We start from the raw sequence: 21118 nt of genomic DNA, 5'->3' as shown, positions 1-21118 counted from the left end.
AATTTTCGATTGTCTATAGAACAAACCAGTTATACAATGACTTGCCTAATTAATTAACCTAATTAACCTAGTTAAGCCTTTAAATGTCACTTTAAGCTGAATATTAGTATCTTGAAAAATATCTAGTCAAGCATTATGTGCTGTCATCATGGCAAAGAGAAAATAAATCCTGTTTGAAAACTGTTATGTTTAGAAATGTGTTGAAAAATAAATAAATCATCTCTCCGTTAAACAGAAATATAGAGGGGGGCCAATAATTCTGACTTCAACTGTACATGCACCAAGACCTGTTCATTCACACACTTAAAGCCAAAGCCCCGCCTCACGCCTCAGACCAGTCTGTAGTGTCTCCACCTCTTGAGATCAGAATATTTAAATAAGACCTGAAGTAGAGACGATGTGATACGCTAATCACCTGCAGCAGATACAACCTCCACAACAGATCTTGCTTTCTTTAACCTCCCATTCAAAGGCTCCACTTCTTTGCCTCCAAACAGACTTCCAAGCAAAAGACCCACTTCGTACATCCACCCTCTTGGAACAAGTCTTCAATCAATCTTCTATTGAGCAGCACCCCTAGCTGACTTCCAAGCCAAAGACCCACTTCGTATATATCCACCCTCTTGGAACGAGTCTTCAATCAATCTTCTATTGAGCAGCACCCCTAGCTGACTTCCAAGCCAAAGACCCACTTCGTATATATCCACCCTCTTGGAAAGAGTCTTCAATCAATCTTCTTTTCAGCTGCACCCCTAACTGACTTCCAAGCCAAAGACCCACTTCGTATATATCCACCCTCTTGGAAAGAGCCTTCAAAGAATCTTTTATACAGTCTGCAGACTTGAATCCACATGGAGGACCACCATTGCGGAGACTCTCTCTTTCCAACCTCCACCCTTATTCCAGTCACCACCATTTGCATCTTTCTCTTCATTATTGGCGTAACTGGAAACACCATGACCATCCTCATCATCCAGCGCTTTAAGGACATGAAGACCACCACCAATCTGTATCTCTCCAGCATGGCCATCTCAGACCTGGTCATCTTCCTCAGCCTGCCCTTCGACCTCTACCGCCTCTGGAAGTACGTCCCTTGGATCTTTGGTGAGTTTGTGTGTCGTCTGTCGCACTACATTAATGAAGGATGCACCAACGCCACCATCCTGCACATCACGGTGCTCAGCATGGAGCGTTACCTGGCCATCTGCTTCCCTTTTAAAGCCAAGGCGGCCATTACTAAGAAAAGGGTCAAATATGTGATCTTGGCTCTGTGGGGTTTTGCTCTTCTGTCCGCCGCGCCGATGTTCTTCTTGATGGGGGTGGAATATGAAAACGAAACCATACCAGATCCCGGGTCTCGGCAGTGCAAACACACGCGATACGCCATCGAATCGGGGCTTTTACACACCACCATTTGGGTTTCAACTGCTTACTTCTTCTGCCCCATGTTTTGCTTGCTCTTCTTGTATGGATCCATTGGCCGAAAGTTATGGAAGAGTCGGCATGAGCTTCATGGACCCAATGCGGCAGCCAGACAGAAGGTTAACAGGCAGACCGTCAAGATCTTGGGTAAGTGCGACTTGGAGAAATTTACAGCTAGAATACTCTACACCGGTGTTTCCCAACCCTGATCCTGGAGGCACACCAACAGTACATATTTTGGATGTCTCCCTTTTCTGACCCATTAACTTCAGGTGTTGGAGTCTCTTCTGATGTTATGATAAGTTGATTCAGGTGTGTTTGATTAGGGAGAGGTTGAAAATGTGGACTAATGGTGTGCCTTCAGGAACAGGGTTGGAAAACACTGCTCTACACCACTGGTCTCCAGTCTTAGTCGAAGCACCAGTGTTTGTATTGATCATTTTGTCAGGGATTCAATTCACTTCAAGTTTGTTTGAATGGCGCAGAGATGACCAAATTAGGACCCGCCGTCCAAAGTCGGTTTAGGACAATGGTTCTCAATTCCAGTCCTTGGACTCTCCCCACCCTGCACATTTTGTATGTCTTCCTTACCTAACACACCTGAATCAGATCATCAGCTCTTTAACAGAGAGATCCATGAACTGATCCATGTGTGTCAAATAAGAGAGATGTACAAAATGTGCAGGGCAGGGGGAGTCCGAGAACCAGAACTGAGAACCACTGGCCCATAATTGAGAACCCGGAATTGGTGACCTTTGATTTCACCTGCCATCCCATTTAAAAAGTGAGGGAGAATGATGGAGGTGAATGATTTCCTCCAGGAGCTCGATATGCAGTACAGGTGAATTGAATAAGCTAAATTGGCCGTAGTGTATGAGTGTGTACAAGAGGGTGTGGGTGTTTCCCCAGTGTTGGGTTTCAGCTGGAAGGGCATCTGCTGCTTAAAAAGTGCTGGATAAGTTGGCGGTTCATTCCGCTGTGGTGACCCCTGATGATTAAAGGAACTACACTGAAAAGTGAATGAATGAATGAATCAGACTTTTAAAGATGCAGCAGCAGGACAGACGGTTAACATGCAGACCATCAAGGTAAGTGTGACTTGGGGAAGTTTACTTTACACTCCAGCCTTATTCGTAACCCAGATTGGTGTTTGTATTGATCATTTTGTCAGGGATTCAATTCAAGTTTGTTTGTATAGCGCAGGGATGCCCAAAGTAGGGCACAACACATAACGTTTTCTCATTTTGGCTTCAATGTAATACCATGCAAGCTCCTTTGGAACGATATACCAGTGCTGCCCAAACTTTTTCTTATAAAGGGCCAAAAACCAAACTACTCATCGTCTTACATTTGTATATTGTGTATTTGTAATGTGAATATTTTGTTCTTTGTTTTTTATTAATTAAAAAAAAGACGATTTTTATCATCGCCCATTTTGTAATAAGTGTCTACCATTCTTGTAGGGGTTTGCCGACGAAAGTGAAGACCGCGGGGGCGTGGTGTGTGGAAGACGAAAGTGGAGGGGGGGGGGGGGGGGGGGGGTGATGAGTGTTGTTTGCAGATAAAAGTGAAGAGCAGGGGAGATGGGGGTTGGGGGGTGTTATGGTTAATTTCGGCCCTAATAATATCTCTGGGGGTCCCAAAACTGCTTGGGCCATTAAAATCATCCTAACTTTCCCCCCTAGCAGCGCCCCTGGTTAGATTGTAAGGCTCCCTACTGAAAAAAACAGCTTAAACCAGCCTAGGCTGGTTGGCTGGTTTTAGCTGGTCGACCAGCCTGGTTTTAGAGGGGTTTTGGCCATTTCCAGGCTGGTTTCCAGCCATTTCCAGCCTGGTCTTAGCTGGTCAAGCTGAAAAATGACCAGCTAAAACCAGCTATGTCCAGCTTAAACCAGGCTGGTCAAGCTGGTTTTAGGTGGATTTAGCTGGTCATTTTCCAGCCTAACTAGCTAAGACCAGCCAACCAGCCTAGGCTGGTTTAAGCTGGATTTTTCAGCAGGGTTTTACAATAACAGAATTAGTTTGACTGTACTGCTCAGACAACTCAAATCAGAAATAATTCATGATAAAATCGTTATTTTCCTGAAAAGAAATTGTGAGATGATATTTTTGCCAAATCGCACACCCCTACACTGAAATCACATGGACTGCTTTGACAATGATTTGGTTTCACCTTGAACTTATTCCTCTATTTACCCCATGTCTCTCTCTCTTTCTCTCTCTCTCACACAGCTGTTGTGGTATCAGTGTTTGCCATCTGCTGGCTGCCGTACCACATTGGCCGCTTCCTCTTCACTCATGTGGATGATTATCACTCCGCTCGCCTCAGTCAAGACTTCAACGTGGCCTCAATGGTGCTCTTCTACCTGAGTGCATCAGTCAATCCCGTCCTCTACAACCTGATGTCCCACAAATACCGCTCCGCCGTCAAACGCCTCTTCCTGCTGCCCCGCGGATGCCAAGGGACCAACCGGAGGCATGTTTCCACACGCGATGACATCACGGAGACGCTGAACGGCGTGAAAGAGACCATGATGACGGAGGACGACTAGCCGAAACATCTTTCTGGCTGAAGAACAAAATTAGGAGAAATGAAGATGGTTTTAAAGAATTAAAAATTGATTTAAAGTTTGAAGAATTGAGTTTGAGTATTGATTTAAGTAATTCAATTTAAGAAGTTTAAAGTGTTGAAATTTAAGGCCGTTTAAAAATATTAAAAGTCTTAAATGCTCTTTTACAAGATATTACATTTTGGTATAATGTTTCATTGTGTAATGTATAGTTGTGTACTAACGTTTGCCTGAATTAAATCTGCAAAAATGCTGTAGTTTATGATATTGATAAAACTATTGCTTGATTTGACATCACGCTGCTTTGTTTACTGCAGTAACCAAGGCAACACCATTACTCATGGGCTGCGTCCGAAACCGCATGCTTCCATGCTGTCAAAGAGCTTAGAATGACCAAGAGGCAACACGCAATGGGGTATATGCCGAAGCATGCTAATAGGACTTTTAATTTGCCAGTAACCTGAGTTAAGCGCTTCTGGTGAACTGTTTGCAATTGCAAAATCGGCACGTTTAAGCTCTGTTTTTATTAAAAATCAGTGATCTCCACTTGCTGAGTGATATCTGATATAAAGTGGGTCTCAGATTGCATAAGAAGCACTGCATTAAATTACATTTTCCCCCGCCATGTGTTTATAATATGTGCATTTATTTTACCCCAGTATATTCAATGGAGCTTCTGCGCTAACCTGCCAATTCTGACGGGTGCGTACGAGCAAAAGGCTTTTTGTCTCGTTTTACGCTTGAGCAACTAAATGAATGCCAAAGTCTGTTTAACTGATTGTATTTTAATTACATTACAACATCGATGCTGTAAAAGGAACCGTATAAAATGGAAAAAACTCACAATAACAGGTCACCGGAAGTCTATCAGTATGGGAAACACACTAGCTCGGCATATACCCTATAGAACGTTCCATTGCAACAGCTCTGGATTGCGCCATTTTGGAGTGAAAGCGATCGGCTGTCCATTGGATCTTATTGCTGTTGCGATGGCAAGCAGCTGCTTTGTTTTTTATTTATTTATTTAAAAAGCATTAAAGCTTATATACACCTGAAAGACGACAACACAACCCTTACCATAACAATTATCAGCACTTTTAATAGTTTATTTTACAGACTTATAATATGCTGTTGTTCTATTGTAATTGTCATTCCAAAATGGCCGCCGCGCCATTTAGTGGCTGTTTACCAAATCGCATTAGAGTGTCGCCTCTTGGTGATTCTATGCTCTTTGATACTATACAGTACGCTAAAAACATTATGCGGGCCGAGTAGTATGTACGAATTCATAGAATTCGAAAATCAGTATCCGAGAAGTACTCAAATGAGCTACTACTTCCGGCAAGATTCTGAAGTGTGCATCCCAGTTTCGGTTTCCCCCACAGTCCAAACACATGTGCTGTGGGTGAATTGGGTAAGCTAAATTGTCCGTAGTGTGTGAATGAGAGTGCATGGGTGTTTCCCAGTGATGGGTTGCAGCTGGAAGGGCATCCGCTGCGTAAAACATGTTGTATGAGTAAAATAACTAGACTTTCATATTTTGAGTGGTTATTGTCAGATTAATAATGGTAGCTTTCAGTGCTGACAGACATAACGTTGTGGTTTATGGAAACGAGTTTAATGTTTCACTCTTGCACCTGAGCTTATAAATGAGATTTGACAGCCTTCAGACGCCGTTTGTGTGCTTCATTTCTAATTTAACATCACTATTGTATTATTCAGTGCTTCAATTTGTTTGCATGTCTTACAGGAAGCATAAACCAAATCTTTGAATACAAATTAAACCTGTGGTGTCGTGCGAAGAAACCCACCCCTGCCGTAAAATGCCCCTTCATAGACTTTCATTAGCATTCTCAGTCAAAAAAAAAAAATCAAAGGCCATAATTGATCAAAACCTAACATGATTATTATTTTAATGGATAAAGTAAGAAGTGAAACGCATTTTAAAACGGACTAGGTTTACAAAGAAATGTAAAATAAAATACAATTTATTTATCTTCTGTAAGAGAAGGGTTCCACTCACCTTAGTCGCTATCATTAGTTGTCATAACTCCATAGTTAATTTTTTTAATCAATTTAAGTTAATATAGGCTCATTTCAGAGGGGGTGCCACTGGCTGTAATGGGCACTATGACAACGTTGAGGCCCACAGAGCTTTTCGCATCTGGTGAAATACGGATTCGCCAGTCGCTTCTTTTAAAAAGACGCGGCTCCAGTTGGTGTTGATTGTCCTGTCTCTATGGATTTGGTAAGCGTGCGATCAGTGTTCGTTGTTTACGTTTATTAAGATGGCAAAGATAGTTAGTATCGTCAACAGTACTCTTTCAGTTTTTTAAGACATACCTAGGTCAAACTGAATTCAGTTACTAAGTTTACAGTAACATCACTACAATATTCGGATAGTAGATTGTGTTGTCAACACTTTCAGTTTTTGAAGACATTACTTAGTGAAATGACCGAAGTTACTAAGCAGTTTACAGTAATATTACTACAATATTATGGACTGAAAAGGCTTTGTTTTAAATGAATCTTGTTCTGCTATTTACTGTTTATTAGCCCTTATAACGTATTCTACATTCCTAATCCTACCTATTAACCAAACCTAAACCCAACTAATACCATACTAACTATTAATAAGCGCCAAATTAGCCGTTAATTGATCTAAAAGTCTTAGTTAATGGTTTGTTAATAGCATTAAGTGTACATTAAAATAAAGTCTGATCATATTTTTATTATTTATTATGGCTAATATGATGAGTTAAATCTAGATTTGTTAAATAGGTGGTTAAATATGTTTACTTACATCTGCGCACATTCTCCCATCGTGATTTTATAGATCGCAACTTTTGCATGGGAACTGCACTGTAAAAAATGCAGGGTTTCACACACTTCATTCATGTTGTCCCGACACAAATCAATTAAGTTTACTTAAGAAATTAAGTAGATTGAACATAAAACAACCGAGCTCTAGATTTGTGTTGATTCAGCTCATTTTAAATAAGTATTTTGAACAAGCAGCAAAATAATGTGATCTCCGAATGTTTCCACTCCCTTTTTGAGCATACGCCACATTTATAAAGACCCCAGATCTCATGATTGAACTATCCAGCCTGATCTCACGAGAAAACGTAAGTATTTTACATTTTGTCAGTTTAGTGGCTAATTCGTACGAAATTGTAAGATTTTTAAAAAGGAGGCGTGGCACCTAACCCCACCCCTAAACCCAACCGTCATTGGCGGATGAGCAAATCGTACAAATTAGATCATAAGAATTCATACAAATTAGCCACTAAATCAAAAAGTTACGAATTGCCGTGAGATTGTGTTGAACTATCAGTATGTAAGTGCCAGAAAAGAAAGGTCACACAATGAGAGACATTATTTCCTCCATGATCAGACAGCCGTGTGTTGGAAATGTCCTTGGTTTCCCCGTGGCTTTCTTCCAAACACCTTCAAAAGCACTATTATCAGGACTCGGCCTTGTTGTGTTCCCCTTTAACCCGCCACTTGTTTGCCCTGAGTTAATCTACGGCTCTACAGGACATGAGCTCACTCAGCTGTGCCTGTGTTTATAAATATGGCTGTAAAAAAGGAGAAGGAAGATGTCTTTATCATTACTTGGCCACAAAAAAAAACAAGGAACTCTGGATCTGGGTCACCTTGTAATTAGAATGACCACTTGGTGATAAATGGATTCTAGAGAAGAGGCCATTGTTGAATACTAGTCAAAGGTTATATACTGTATATAATGGAGGCCAGCTATAAGAGGTTTGCTTTTTAGTGTCCTTGATAGTGCGTCTAATATTACATTGGTGCTAGGGTTGAGTTTGGTACCAATTGGTACTGACATTTAAAAAAAGTCAATTTCCCACTACAATTTGAGTGTTATTGAGTGTTCTTAAACACCGCTGATTGGTCATTGTGTTCACATGCTCAACAGAAATCACTGTGATTGGCAGTGAAGGTCATCAGTTCACCACTCTTCTGTTCACCAAGTACAAATGTAACCCAGCTGGTCCTACACAACCCAACCAGCTCCAAGCTGGGATCGAACCGGCGACTCTCCACATGGGAGTCAGTTGCTCTAACTAGGAGGCTAAAGACCATGGCTCGAGAAAATGTCAAAGTAAAGCTGTATGGGTCAATCACATATCATATGAGAAGCACTTCTCACAAAACAGATGCTTTATACACATAAATACTTGTGTATAAATGTTCATTACTAAACTTTCTATGAACGTAGTTTGATTATAACTGCAGATCAATGACAGTGCGAAATGGCCTACTGTAACGTCTGCTATTATCTAAAATAAATAAATAAATGCAACGTATATGAACACATACAGACCCTTGCAGTCTCTGATATGTTACCAACTACAGAAGAATCTCTTTTCTGCATCTGTAATCTTCACTAGCACATGTAACCTCTTGTTAGACAGTAATTCCATCATTCTGAGTTCATAAGAGTCAAAAAGGCGATAATAATAGTTAAACATGGCAGTTTGTTCATGTTTTAGGTTGCTGAAAGAATCATTTGCTCCTTTGTTTTTTCCGGCTGCTCCTTTGTTTTTGTTTTTTCGCGTCAGTCTCGTGTTTGTCCATTTCTGAAAGGATCTGATGTCAGAAGCACTTTAGTAATCATGCGCATGTTATTATCATCAGCTCAAGAAGTTTCAAATATTTTAAATATAGATGCGTGGTGAACGCAAGCGAGAAAGCGAAACCGCTCTCGCTTTAGACGGCCTTGTAAAAAACTACGGGGCACAGGGTAGATTCTGGTCTTCTTCTTGGCTTTGTGGCTGTTCATCAAGCTGACGACAAGGTTTGTTTGAGCTCAGGTTGACCATGGTTGGTTATTATATGTATATATTATTACGGTGTAAAGTCTCGGCCGTGTATTGGCGGTTCCTTTGTTTTCATTCTCCTGGCTTGTTGCACGAGCGAGTGACGTTTCTTTGAAACCAATAGCATTCAATTGTGCGTCTTGCTCTGCCTTTTGGTACCCTTTTGTTGGGCTAGGTATCCTTTGCAAAGGGTACCCAAAAAGTGGTACGGTACGGTTCGCTTTTAGCTACCTTTTGACAGTGGAAACGGCCACGGAAACGGATTAACCGAACCGTACCACTCAGTGGAAATGGGCCATTAGAGGTCAGAGGAGTGAGGTTTTACTTGAATAGCACTTTGCTAGCTGGCATTTATTACACTCAGTCCCCTAAACCTCACTCCTATCCAGGTCATGGCACCAATGTAACCCCGCCTTTCCTACACCACCCAACCTGCGCCGAGCTGGGATCGAACCGGCGACTCTATGCATGGAAGTCAGTTGCTCTAACAAGGAGGCTAAAAACCATGACCTCTAGCGGTGATAGAGCACCTTTAGATGTCAGAGGAGTGAGGTTTTACCTGCCTAGCACTTTGCTAGCTTACACAAACACAGATACAAGTACACTGGAGCATTTTAAAGTCACGCCAATCAGCTGATCTGCCTATGAGCTGACATGGGCAATCCACTGTTGAGATGGCTAGAAAAGTTAATATGATTTAGCTAAAAATTTAAGACAGGAAGGATTTTTTTACAGTGTTAAGGTTGTCAAAAGTATTGAGTTTGGTATCCGTCCAATTGGTATCAAGTTGCGTCAATCAGCTGATCTGTCTATGAGCTGATATGAGCAATCCCCTGATGGATCTACACGGCTTTGAAATGCGCCGATATTTTTTAAGTTGAATTACAGTATTGTAATCAGCGTTTAACTAAATATTTTAGTCAACTAAAAAAAATGAAGGCAGCAAAAATATTTTTACAGTGCTAGGGTTGCCAAAAGTATTGAGTTTGGTATCAATCGTTTTAAAAAACGTCAATTTCCCTCTAATATTTGAGCGCTATTGAGTGTTCTTTAACACCGCTGATTGGCCATTGTCTTCAGATGCACAACAGAAATGACCGTGATTGGCCGTGAAGGTCATCAGTTCACCACTCTTCACCGCATTTTACCAAGCGCAAACACAGATACAAAAACACTGGAGCATTTTAAAGTGACGTCAATCAGCTGATCTGTCTATGAGCAATCCAACTGATCTACGTGACTCTGAAATGCTCCAGTGTCCCTGTATCTGTGTTTGCACTCGAAAAATAGTGGTGAACCAATGAACTCCACGGCCAATCACAGTCATTTCTGTTGAGCACATGAACACAAAGGCCAATAAGCTACCACGACAAATTATGTTGGAAAGGAATCGGAAAAAAATAAACTTTGTCCGCTAAAGTCGTCTCTACCGCTGCTTCATTTTCAGAAGATGAACGAAGGGTCTCTGGAGATTGAGGCACCATGAAAGGTGAGCAATTACTAACAGAATTTTCATTTTCGGTTGAACTAATTGTGTAATAATATTACGTTTATTTATGGTAGTTAAAGCAGCTCCACTTTTATTACAAGTACAGTAGATGATTTATCTGCAAGGTTCCTCTTCATGCTTTGCTTTGTTGATTTTTCTCTCTCTCATTCACACAAAGAGCCTCTTCATATCTCTCTGTCACATGCTAGACATGAACTGCTTTCAGATTGTTTCAGTGTTTCATAAATAAACAGGACATTAGCTACAGACGTCGTAAAATGACAGCTTTCTTTGACTCGTAGTATCTTTTTCACAGTTTTCTAACACTTAAAGTTTAAAGGGAGAGTTCACACAAAACCGAATATTCTGTCATCATATACTCACCTTTTACTTGTTTCAAACCTGTATTGAGTTTCTTCCATCTGTTGAACACACACACACACACACACACACACGCGCACACACACAAAGATATTTTGAAGAAAGCTGAAAAACCATAATATATATATATTTTTTAAACCTTCACTCACCGGCCACTTTATTAGGTACACATTACTAGTACCGGCTTGCCTTCAGAACTCCCACATTACTAGTACCAACTTTTGCCTTCAGAACTGCTTTAATACTTCGAGGCATAGATTCAGCAAGGTACTGGAAATATTCCTCAGAGATTTTGCTCCATATTGACATGATAGCATCCCGCAGTTTCTGCAGATTTGTCGGCTGCACATCCATGATGCGAATCTCCCGTTCCACCACATCCCAAAGGTGCTCTATTGGATTGAGATCTGCTGAATGTGGAGGCCACTTGAGAACAGTGAACTCACTGTCATGTTCAAGAAACCAGTCTGAGATGATTCGTGCTTTATGACATGGTGCGTTATCCTGCTGGAAGTAGCCATCAGAGGATGGGTGCACTGTGGTCATAAAGGGATAGACATGGTCAGCAACAATACTCAGGTAGGCTGTGGCACTGACACAATGCTCGATTGGAACTAATGGGCCAAAGTGTGCCAAGAAAATATCCCCCACACCATTACACCACCACCAGCAGCCCGAACCGTTGATACAAGGCAGGATGGATCCATGCTTTCATGTTGCTGATCCCAAATTCTGACCCGACCATCCGAATGTGGCAGCAGAAATGGAGACTCATCAGACCAGGCGACGTTTCTCCAATCTTCTATTGTCCAGTGTGAAGTGTAACCTCAGTTTCCTGTTCTTAGCTGACAGGAGTATCACCCGGTGTGGTCTTCTGCTGCTGTAGCCTATCCAACTCAAGGTTGGACGTGTTTTGTGTTCAGAGATGCTCTTCTGCAGACCTCGGTTATAACGAGTGCTTATTTGAGTTACTGTTGCCTGGAACCAGCCTAGCCATTCTCCTCTGACCTCTATATCAACAAGGCATTTGCGCCCACAGAACTGCCGCTCACTGGATATTTCCTCTGTATCGGACCATTCTCTGTAAACCCTAGAGATGGTTGTGCGTGAAAATCCCAGTAGATCAGCAGTTTCTGAAATACTCAGACCAGCCCGTCTGGCACCAACAACCATGCCACGTTCAAAGTCACTTAAATCACCTTTCCTCCCTATTCTGATGCTCGCTTTGAACTGCCGGATCGTCTTGACCATGTCTACATGCCTAAATGCATTGAGTTTCTGCCATGTGATTGGCTGATTAGAAATTTGTGTTAATGAGCAGTTGGACAGGTGTGCCTAATAAAGTGGCCGGTGAGAGAGAGAGAGAGAGAGAGAGAGAGAGAGAGAGAGAGAGAGAGAGAGTTTATATATAATATATACTAAACTAAACTATAACTAAATATTTTTAAAAGGGGGGTGTATTTATTTATGCTGTGCACTCACTTTGTAGCCTACATATCCTGTCAGAGTGTAAAATTATATATATATATATATATATATATATATATATATATATATATATATATATATATATATATATATATATATATATATATATATATATATATATATATATATGCACGGCAACACACTTTGCCCTAGCATGTTAAAGTTACTATAAAGTTACTATAGTATTTGCCATAAATTACTTTAGTTGTTTCATGTAAGGATCGCTCATGTGATGCGTAAAAGCTCATTTGAACGTGCGCATTCATCATACCTTGAAGTTGAAGCGAGCCAAATCACTGTCTAGTCAGGGTGCTTTCTGTGTTTTGTGACTCAGCCCGTGTGTTCGTCGTGACTTAAAACTCTTCGTTTGACATCTTTAAGGAGATGTTGACAGATTTTACGCAGCTCATTTGCGCTCTCAGCTCCTCATAGTTTCTCTTCCTCCGTCGTTTGCGTTTTGAGGAGTTCACGAGTCTCTGTGTTTCTGACTTGAAGGAACAGAAAGTGAGGTGAAGGTCAGCGCGAAGAGACCCGTCTGGGGATGGAGGTAAGATTTCGCTTTCATGCAGTACTCTCTGCCTCTGTGTCCTCGGATAAAAACGTATTTTCAGATTGAAAACTGCGCGAAATATTAGGCTATATTAATAACTTTAACTTACTTGCAGCCGCGAGGTAGCATAAGCAGTGACTTTACGTTACAGCAAAACAGCGAGAAAATATTTTTTAGATTACTCTCATGGTTTTTTTTTCGACATTTGGGTGTAGTTTATAGTAACTTCCAACATCTATAGGATAATAATATCATAATATGTGCGTATATATATATAATTTCTATGACATTTAAAACTGAACGAATAACTTGTTATGTGCTTTAATTCAAATGTTCGTGACCCCGTCAGTTACCCACAATTGAATGAGTCTTTATTTTTAAACTGTTCAGGACAATTTAAAGGGACAGTTGACCCAAAAATGAAAACTGTCGTCAATTTACTCCCCCGATTTGTAGTTTGTTTGTTTTCAATATATTTTTAAAGGTTTTTAATTGTTGTCTATAGTGATTTATAAAATGCAACGGCTACCTGTTAGGAGGACGAACCCCGCAAAAACAATAAATAAATAAATACACAAATAAATAAATGCATATATAAATCTACAATTTCCTGCATAAATAAATATATAAATAATTAATAGTGCGGTTTGAAAGGGGGAAAAGATCTTTCAGTTTAGCATTTTCTTATAACATCCGTGTAATTTATTTAATTATTAATCTGCCCGCACTATTTATATATTTATTTATGCAGGAATTTCTGGGTTTTATATATATATATATATATATATATATATATATATATATATATATATATATATATATATATATATATATATATATATATTGGGTTTTGAAATACATATACAGAGAGAGAGATTATTTAATATATATAATGTATATAATGTATTTATATATCTATCTATATTTGCATATTTATTAAATTGTTTTGTTTTCTGCGGTAAATTATGGATTTATTTATGTAATTGCGTATATATGTATATATATATATATATATGTATATATATATATGTATATATGTATATATATATATGTATATATATATATATATATATATATGTATATATATATATATATATATATATATATATGTATATATATATATATATATATATATATATATATATATATATATATATATATATATATATATGTATATATATATATATGTATATATATATATATATATGTATATATATATATATATGTATATATATATATATATATATATGTATATATATATATATATATATATATATATATATATATGTATATATATATATATATATATATATATATATATATATATATATATATATATATATATATATATATATATATGTGTATATATATATATATATATATATGTATGTATATATATATATATATATATATATATATATGTATATATATATATGTATATATATATATATATATACATGTATATATATATATATATTGGGTTTTGAAATACATATACAGAGAGAGAGAGAGATTATTTAATATATATAATGTATAATGTATATATATATATTTTTTTCGGCATGAATTTATGAATTTATTTACTTATTTATTTATGTATTTGCGTTTTTATTTATGCAGGAATTCGTGGATTAATTAATTAACTAATTTATTTGCGTATTTATTTATTGTTTTTGCAGGTTTTGTCTTCCTGCAAAAGCTGCACTTTGAGGGTTTAAAAAACATAAACAGACAAAACAAACAATATATAATAGATACATGTGATGTAGAAAAATTATTGGTCTGTGCCAAAAAACGAATCACTAATAACCACGGTTTCAGCTAAAACTGAAGCTATTTTACTGAAGAAAGACAAAAAAGTCAAATGTATTAATTTAAAGGGGTAGTTCACCCAAAACTGAACACAAAAGAATATATTTTGAAGAAAGCTGTAAACCTGTGACTTCCTTATAATCGTAGTTTTGGTGGTTACTTGAGGGAGAGCAAATAGTGAATGAATTTTCGTTTTGAGGTGAACTATCCCTTTAAACGTCTCAAATTAAAATTACATTTTAACATGTTGCTATCAGTATGTTAGTTTCAAGATCTGCTGTATAAGCTAATGTACTCCAAAACAGTGACCAAATTTGCAATTGAAGATATAAACCTAATATAAACTGATGGTACACTGCTATTTAGCGACTGTAAATGATGAATTTAAAGATTTTTTTGGCTAAAGTTTTTATTTTATTAGCCTTGCTATAATGACTTAATGGTGACACGATGGCTCAGTGGTTAGCATTGTCGCCTCACAGCAAGAAGGTCGCTGGTTCGAGTCCAAGCTGGGTCAGTTGGCGTGGGTTTCCCACACATGCTGTATAGGTGGTTAACTAAATTGGCCGTATGAGTGTGTGCGTATGTGAATGTGTGTGTATGGGTGTTTTCCAGTTCTGGGTTGTGGCTAGAAGGGCATCCGCTGCGTAAAACATATGCTGGATAAGTTGGCGGTTCATTCCGCTGTGGTGACTCCTGATGAATAAAGGGACTAAGCCGAAAGAAAATGAAATAATGACTTATTTTTGACTCTGAAATGTTTTTAGCCATCAGTCTCAGCAAGTCCACAAGATAACTAACAGACACGTGCTGCTAAAATGACTGCTTTTAACCTCAAATGACCACAAAGCGAGACAGGAAGGGCTGTCTGCAAAATCTCTTCCTCTGTGAGAAAAGCAAGAGCTTTGATTTTTTTCTTAGCCACTAGCACTGAAGTTCCTCACGTGGGCTGTGGCGGTCGAGTTGTTACTTCTGCAGGCGTAATTAACATGCATTCAGCTCTTTCCTTAGTGTTTGTCTTAAGCTCCTAAAGGGGATGTGAAAGAAGAGGGTATGATTTTACAGAAAAAAAAGTACACACTGCAAAAAAAGCTTTACTTACATAGACTTTGTGTCCCGTTTCTAGTCCAAATGTCTAAAACTTCTTAAATCAAGAAGCGTTTTTTTAGAGAAGCTTAATTTTTGTAGTTGTATTCAGAAATAAGTCAAAATTCAGTGAGTTTTTCCTTAAAACAAGCTACTTTCACTTTGAAATAAGATATATTTGCTTGATTTAAGAGAAAACTCACTTCATTTTTACTTATTCTTAGGTCAAGAGATGAGTTAAGAAAGCAGTTTTTGCTGGAATAACACTGACTTAAACAGTTGAAGTCATTTCTTTCTGGTTAAATATTTCCCAAATGATGTTGAACAGAATGAGGAATTTCTCACAGTATTTCCTACAATATTATTTCTTCTGGAGAAAGTCTGATTTGTTTTATTTCAGCTAGAATAAAAGCAGTTTTTATTTTTTTATTTTAAGGTCAATATTATTAGCCCTCTTAAGCAATATTTGTCCACTGTTGCACAATGACTTGCCTAATTACCCTAATTTTAACCTAATTAACATAGTTAAGCCTTTAAATGTCACTTTAACCTCCTAGGGCTTGAGTGTTCAAATACGTAGACAGCACATTTAAGTGGCTATTTAAAATACTTTGAATGTTTTATATTTTGTTACAGACATACAGTGTCATCCTGCAACTGTTTTTCCAGCATATCAATGTCCCAAACTTCCCAAAATTTTTAACTGTCCAAAATGGGAAAATAAAATAGTTTTTACTGTCTGATAGTCAAAACATGTTCAAAAATATGTGTGTTTGTGACGCAGACTCTGTAGACTGGGGATCCACTCGCGGTTTATCAACAGAAAGCAGCAGGTACAGAGTACGAAAAGGGCAGGTGGCTAACAGACGAAGTACGGAAGGCAGGCTAGGTGTCGAGGCAGGCGGCAAACAATCAGAAGTCGAGATCAGGCAGGGGTAGAAACAGGATAATCAAACCAGGAATAACACTTAGAAATGTCCGCAGAGCATTTTTATCTGTCTCAAATGATGTCTACTATAGTCTTCATTGTAGAAATTATTAAATACAATTCATGCGTTCATTTTCCTTCGGCTTAGTCCCTTTATTCATCAGGGGTCGCCACAGCGGAATGAACCGCCAACTATTCCAGCCCATGTTTTACGCAGTGGATGCCCTTCCAGCCACAACCCAGAACTGGAAAACACCCATACACACACATTCACACACGCACACACTCATACGGCCAATTTAGTTAACCACCTATACAGCATGTGTGGGAAACCCACGCCAATTGACCCAGCTTGGACTCGAACCAGCGACCTTCTTGCTGTGAGGCGACAATGCTAACCACTGAGCCATCGTGTCACCATTAAGTCATTATAGCAAGGCAACCAATTTAGCTTATTCGATTCACAAATAGCACATGTGTTTGGACAGTGGGGGAAACCGGAGCACCCGGAGGAAACCCACGCTAACACGGGGAGAACATGCAAACTCCACACAGAAATGCCAACTGGGCCAGCCGGGACTCAAACCAGTGACCTTCTTGCTGTGAGGCGACAGTGCTAATGAGCCACCATGCTACCTTAAATACAATTAATGTTTCTAGTTTCCAAATGGGTTGAGTTTGCTTGAAATCGTGCACAATCACAGACCTTAAAAAGGTCTTTCTTTGTTCGGAACTGTGTTTTCTGGTTAATTACAATCCCAACTCGACATTGTAGGTCCTGCGATGTAACTCTTTCACATTCGCACATTGCGATATCGATGCTGAAAGATATTGAACAGCCCTAATACTTATTATTATAACTGTTGAACACACACAAAGAAGATATTTTGAAGAATGTCAGAAACCTGTAACCATTGACTTCCGTAGTATTTGTTTTTCCTACTATTGATGCACAGCATTCTTCAAAATATCTTCTTTTGAGTTTAACAGACTCAATCTGATTTGAAACAAGTCAAGGCTGAGTAAACAATGACATAATTTTTAGTTTTGAGTGAACTATCCCTTTAAATCCATACCTAACAAATCTAGTAACCCTGAATAAAAGGTTGTTCTGAAAAATAACAATAATTAAGATCTTTCTTTGTTCTGAACTGTGTTTTCTGGTTAATTACAATCCCAACTCGACATTGTAGATCCTGCGATGTGATTATTGCACATTCACACATTGCGTTATCGATGCTGAAAGATATTGAACAGCCCTAATACTTATTATTATAACTGTTGAACACACAAATATTTATTTATATTTTGAAGAATGTCAGAAACCTGTAACCATTAACTTCCGTAAATTTGTTTTTCCTACTATTGATCCACATCATTCTTCAAAATATCTTCTTTCGAGTTTAACAGAAGAAAAAAAACTCAAACTGGTTTGGATGGCAGTATTTTCAGTTTTGAGTGAACTATCCTTTTAAATCCATACCTAAATAACCCAACAAATTTTAATAAATGGTTGCTCTGAAAAATAAAATATTATTAATATACTTATTATTTTATATACAGTTGTAAATGCAAAAGGGCTGTCTAACACATTAATAGTGAAATAAACCAAATCAAACTGAAAATCCGGTTCGGAAGTTATCACATGCTAAAAATCAGCAGAGATGTATGACATTTCCACACTTCTCTTTGTATTACTAAATGTTACTAAATGACTAAATGACTAACTATAAATGACTAAACTATATTACTAAATGACTGAATGTATTTCCATTGTTGCTTCAATTCTGAACTGCACAGAGTATAAGTAGGCATGTCCGAACCTTTGATTTGTGCTAGTGAATGGTAAGCATGGAGAGTGTGTTCGTTTTTAATGCTTGGAAAGTTGACATAATAGAGAGGAAGAGAGATTGAGGAATGACTGAGAAAGAGGAAACACAGGGAGGGCCGTTCTCATGAGAGAAATCGCTTCTGTGTGCTAGTAGATCTTAATGTAAAGAGAAAAGAAGAGAGCAATTCCATGCAAACGTCAACCTTGCCATCAAATACCAAAATAGCGAAACCCTTTCTAAGTTTTTTTTTGTGTAGGCTTGTGTTTTACAGTATTGTAAAAATACTCAAAAATGTCTCTGTCAGTGTTTTTAAACTATTAAATTTGATTTACTAAAGTCACACAAGTGCCAATTTCACATCTGTCACATCCATAACCAAGCTTTTCCCTCAATAATGCAAAAGTGTAAAATAAAATAAAATCAATCTATTTTGTTCTATAGAGACTCTTATCATTTTGATTAGCATCATTTCTTTCAAGTTGTGCAGTTTAATTCACAGAATTTCTACAAAGTATGTTGTGTAGCACACTTTTTTTGGTCACATCCATAACGCATGATTATTTTCTTTATTTAAAATATAAAAAATGCATACAAATTGATATTTTGCTGATCCCATAAATCTGTGGTCAGTTGTTTTGGAAAATATAAACCGATGTTTCAATATAGTGTTAACAATATGCACTCACCGGCCACTTTATTAGGTACGCCTGTCCAACTGCTTGTTAATGCAAATTTCTAATCAGCCAATCACATGGCAGCAGCTCAATGCATTTAGGCACGTAGACATGATCAAGATGATCTGCTGCAGTTCAAACTGAGCATGAGAATGGGGAAGAAAGGTGATTTAAGTGACTTTGAACGTGGCATGGTTGTTGGTGCCAGACGGGCTGGTCTGAGTATTTCAGAAACTGTTGATCTACTGGGATTTTCACGCACAACCATCTCTAGGGTTTACAGAGAATGGTCTGAAAAAGAGGAAATATCCAGTGAGCGGCAGTTCTTGTTGATGCCAGAGGTCAGAGGAGAATGGCCAGACTGGTTGTAGCTGATAGAAAGTGAACAGTAACTCAAATAAGCACTCGTTGTAACAGAGGTCTGCAGAAGAGCATCTCTGAACACACAACACGTCCAACCTTGAGGCAGATGGGCTACAGCAGCAGAAGACCACACCGGGTGCCACTCCTGTCAGCTAAGAACAGGAAACTGAGGCTACAATTCACACAGGCTCACCAAAACTGGACAATAGAAGATTGGAGAAATGTTGCCTGGTCTGATGAGTCTCCATTTCTGCTACAACATTCGGATGGTCGGGTCAGAATTTGGCATCAGCAGCATGAAAGCATGGATCCATCCTGCTTTGTATCAATGGTTCAGGCTGCTGGTGGTGTAATGGTGTGGGGGATATTTTCTTGGCACACTTTGGGTCCATTAGTACCAATTGAGCATTGTGTCATAAAGCGTGAATCATCTCAGACTGGTTTTATTGAACATGACAATGAGTTCACTGCACTCGAATGGCCTCCACAGTCACCAGAGCTCAATCCAATAGAGCACCTTTGGGATGTGGTGGAACGGGAGATTCGCGTCATGTGATGTGCAGCCGACAAATCTGCAGGAAAATCTTTAAGGGAATATTTCCAGTACCTTGTTGAATCTATGCCATGTAGGATTAAGGCAGTTCTGAAGGCAAAATGGGGTCCAACCCGGTACTAGGAAGGTGTACCTAATAAATCGGCCAGTGAGTGTACTGTACTTTCTCTGTGAATTTATGTTTTGAGTTTTACTACAAGAGTCACATGCATAACGCTGGAATTGCTCAAGAGCTTCTCAGAGTCACAGAGCTCCATGAAGTCAGTCTGTCTATGTGATGTGAGAAAAGCGAGAGGAAAATCCCTCATACCATTACACTTAGAAGAGTGGGAGTCCCCTCGGCCTGAGTGTGTGTTGGGTCTTCATAGTAGAGGAAGGAAGGAAAGAGACTAGAGTGTAATTAAAGGTCAAAGAAATATATGGGCCATGTGTTATACACTGTAGAAAATATCCATAACTTAGCAGTTTTCCATATTTTGTGACTTATTTATACTTTTGAATTGCATTATGGGACTTTTATTAAGTATGTCAAAATAATCAATCACTTATCCAGCAACAGGACATGAGCTCAATCATTTTAGTGATGCAATATATACTGCCCATACAAAAAAACAATGTTTTAGCTCTATCTCTATTGGAGGTGTCAGTAACAGCATGGTTAATAACACTGTAGTATTTACTATAAATTACTATAGTATATTTTCATGTGGGTGTCTGACAACTGAAACTAGATCTGACAGCAGATATCACAGCTTCTGTTACTTTGTACCTTGCAATACTTTGTTAACAGGGATATGCCTTCTCACATTCTGGCTCCAGTGCCTAATTATGAAACTGTTAAAATGACTATAATTAAAGGAAATATTCTTCAGATTAAATATGATGTGTTCTTTGGAAGAGTGCACTTGTGATGAGATTACATTGTCTTTCTGGCGTTATATAATGAGTGGCTTAAAATGACAGTAATATCGTTTATCGCAATATATCGTACAATAAAATATAGATATCATGACAGGCCTAACCTTGATCTTTTAATCCAACAACTGTTAACTTTTAAAAGTTTGAAACAGTGACTTTTATTAACTTGTTTAATAGTTTAAAGTGACATATTGTCTGGGTTGGCGTT

At 38.3% G+C, this 21118-nt stretch overlaps 2 protein-coding genes across 2 annotated transcripts in view; both read left to right on the top strand.

The window, feature by feature from the left end:
• Positions 1-517: 517 nt before the first annotated feature.
• On the top strand, positions 518-3994 carry mlnr (motilin receptor). Its single transcript, XM_056473874.1, has 2 exons — positions 518-1569; positions 3655-3994. Exons 1-2 carry the CDS (start codon positions 852-854, stop codon positions 3972-3974), a joined length of 1038 nt encoding a protein of 345 aa, XP_056329849.1. The 5' UTR covers positions 518-851; the 3' UTR covers positions 3975-3994.
• An 8514-nt stretch (positions 3995-12508) lies between these two features.
• Positions 12509-21118, top strand: part of zgc:153184 (uncharacterized protein LOC751652 homolog) — a 44468-nt gene continuing 35858 nt past the window's right edge. The window contains exon 1 of the mRNA XM_056473720.1: positions 12509-12741. Coding sequence (XP_056329695.1) covers positions 12736-12741 — 6 coding nt within the window. The 5' untranslated portion in view covers positions 12509-12735. The remainder of the gene's footprint in view (positions 12742-21118) is intronic.

This window comes from Danio aesculapii, chromosome 15 (genome assembly GCF_903798145.1).
Source record: "Danio aesculapii chromosome 15, fDanAes4.1, whole genome shotgun sequence".
NCBI lineage: Eukaryota > Metazoa > Chordata > Actinopteri > Cypriniformes > Danionidae > Danio > Danio aesculapii.
The sequence above is the reverse complement of the archived record's forward strand: the minus strand, read 5'-3'. Positions and strand labels throughout refer to the sequence as shown.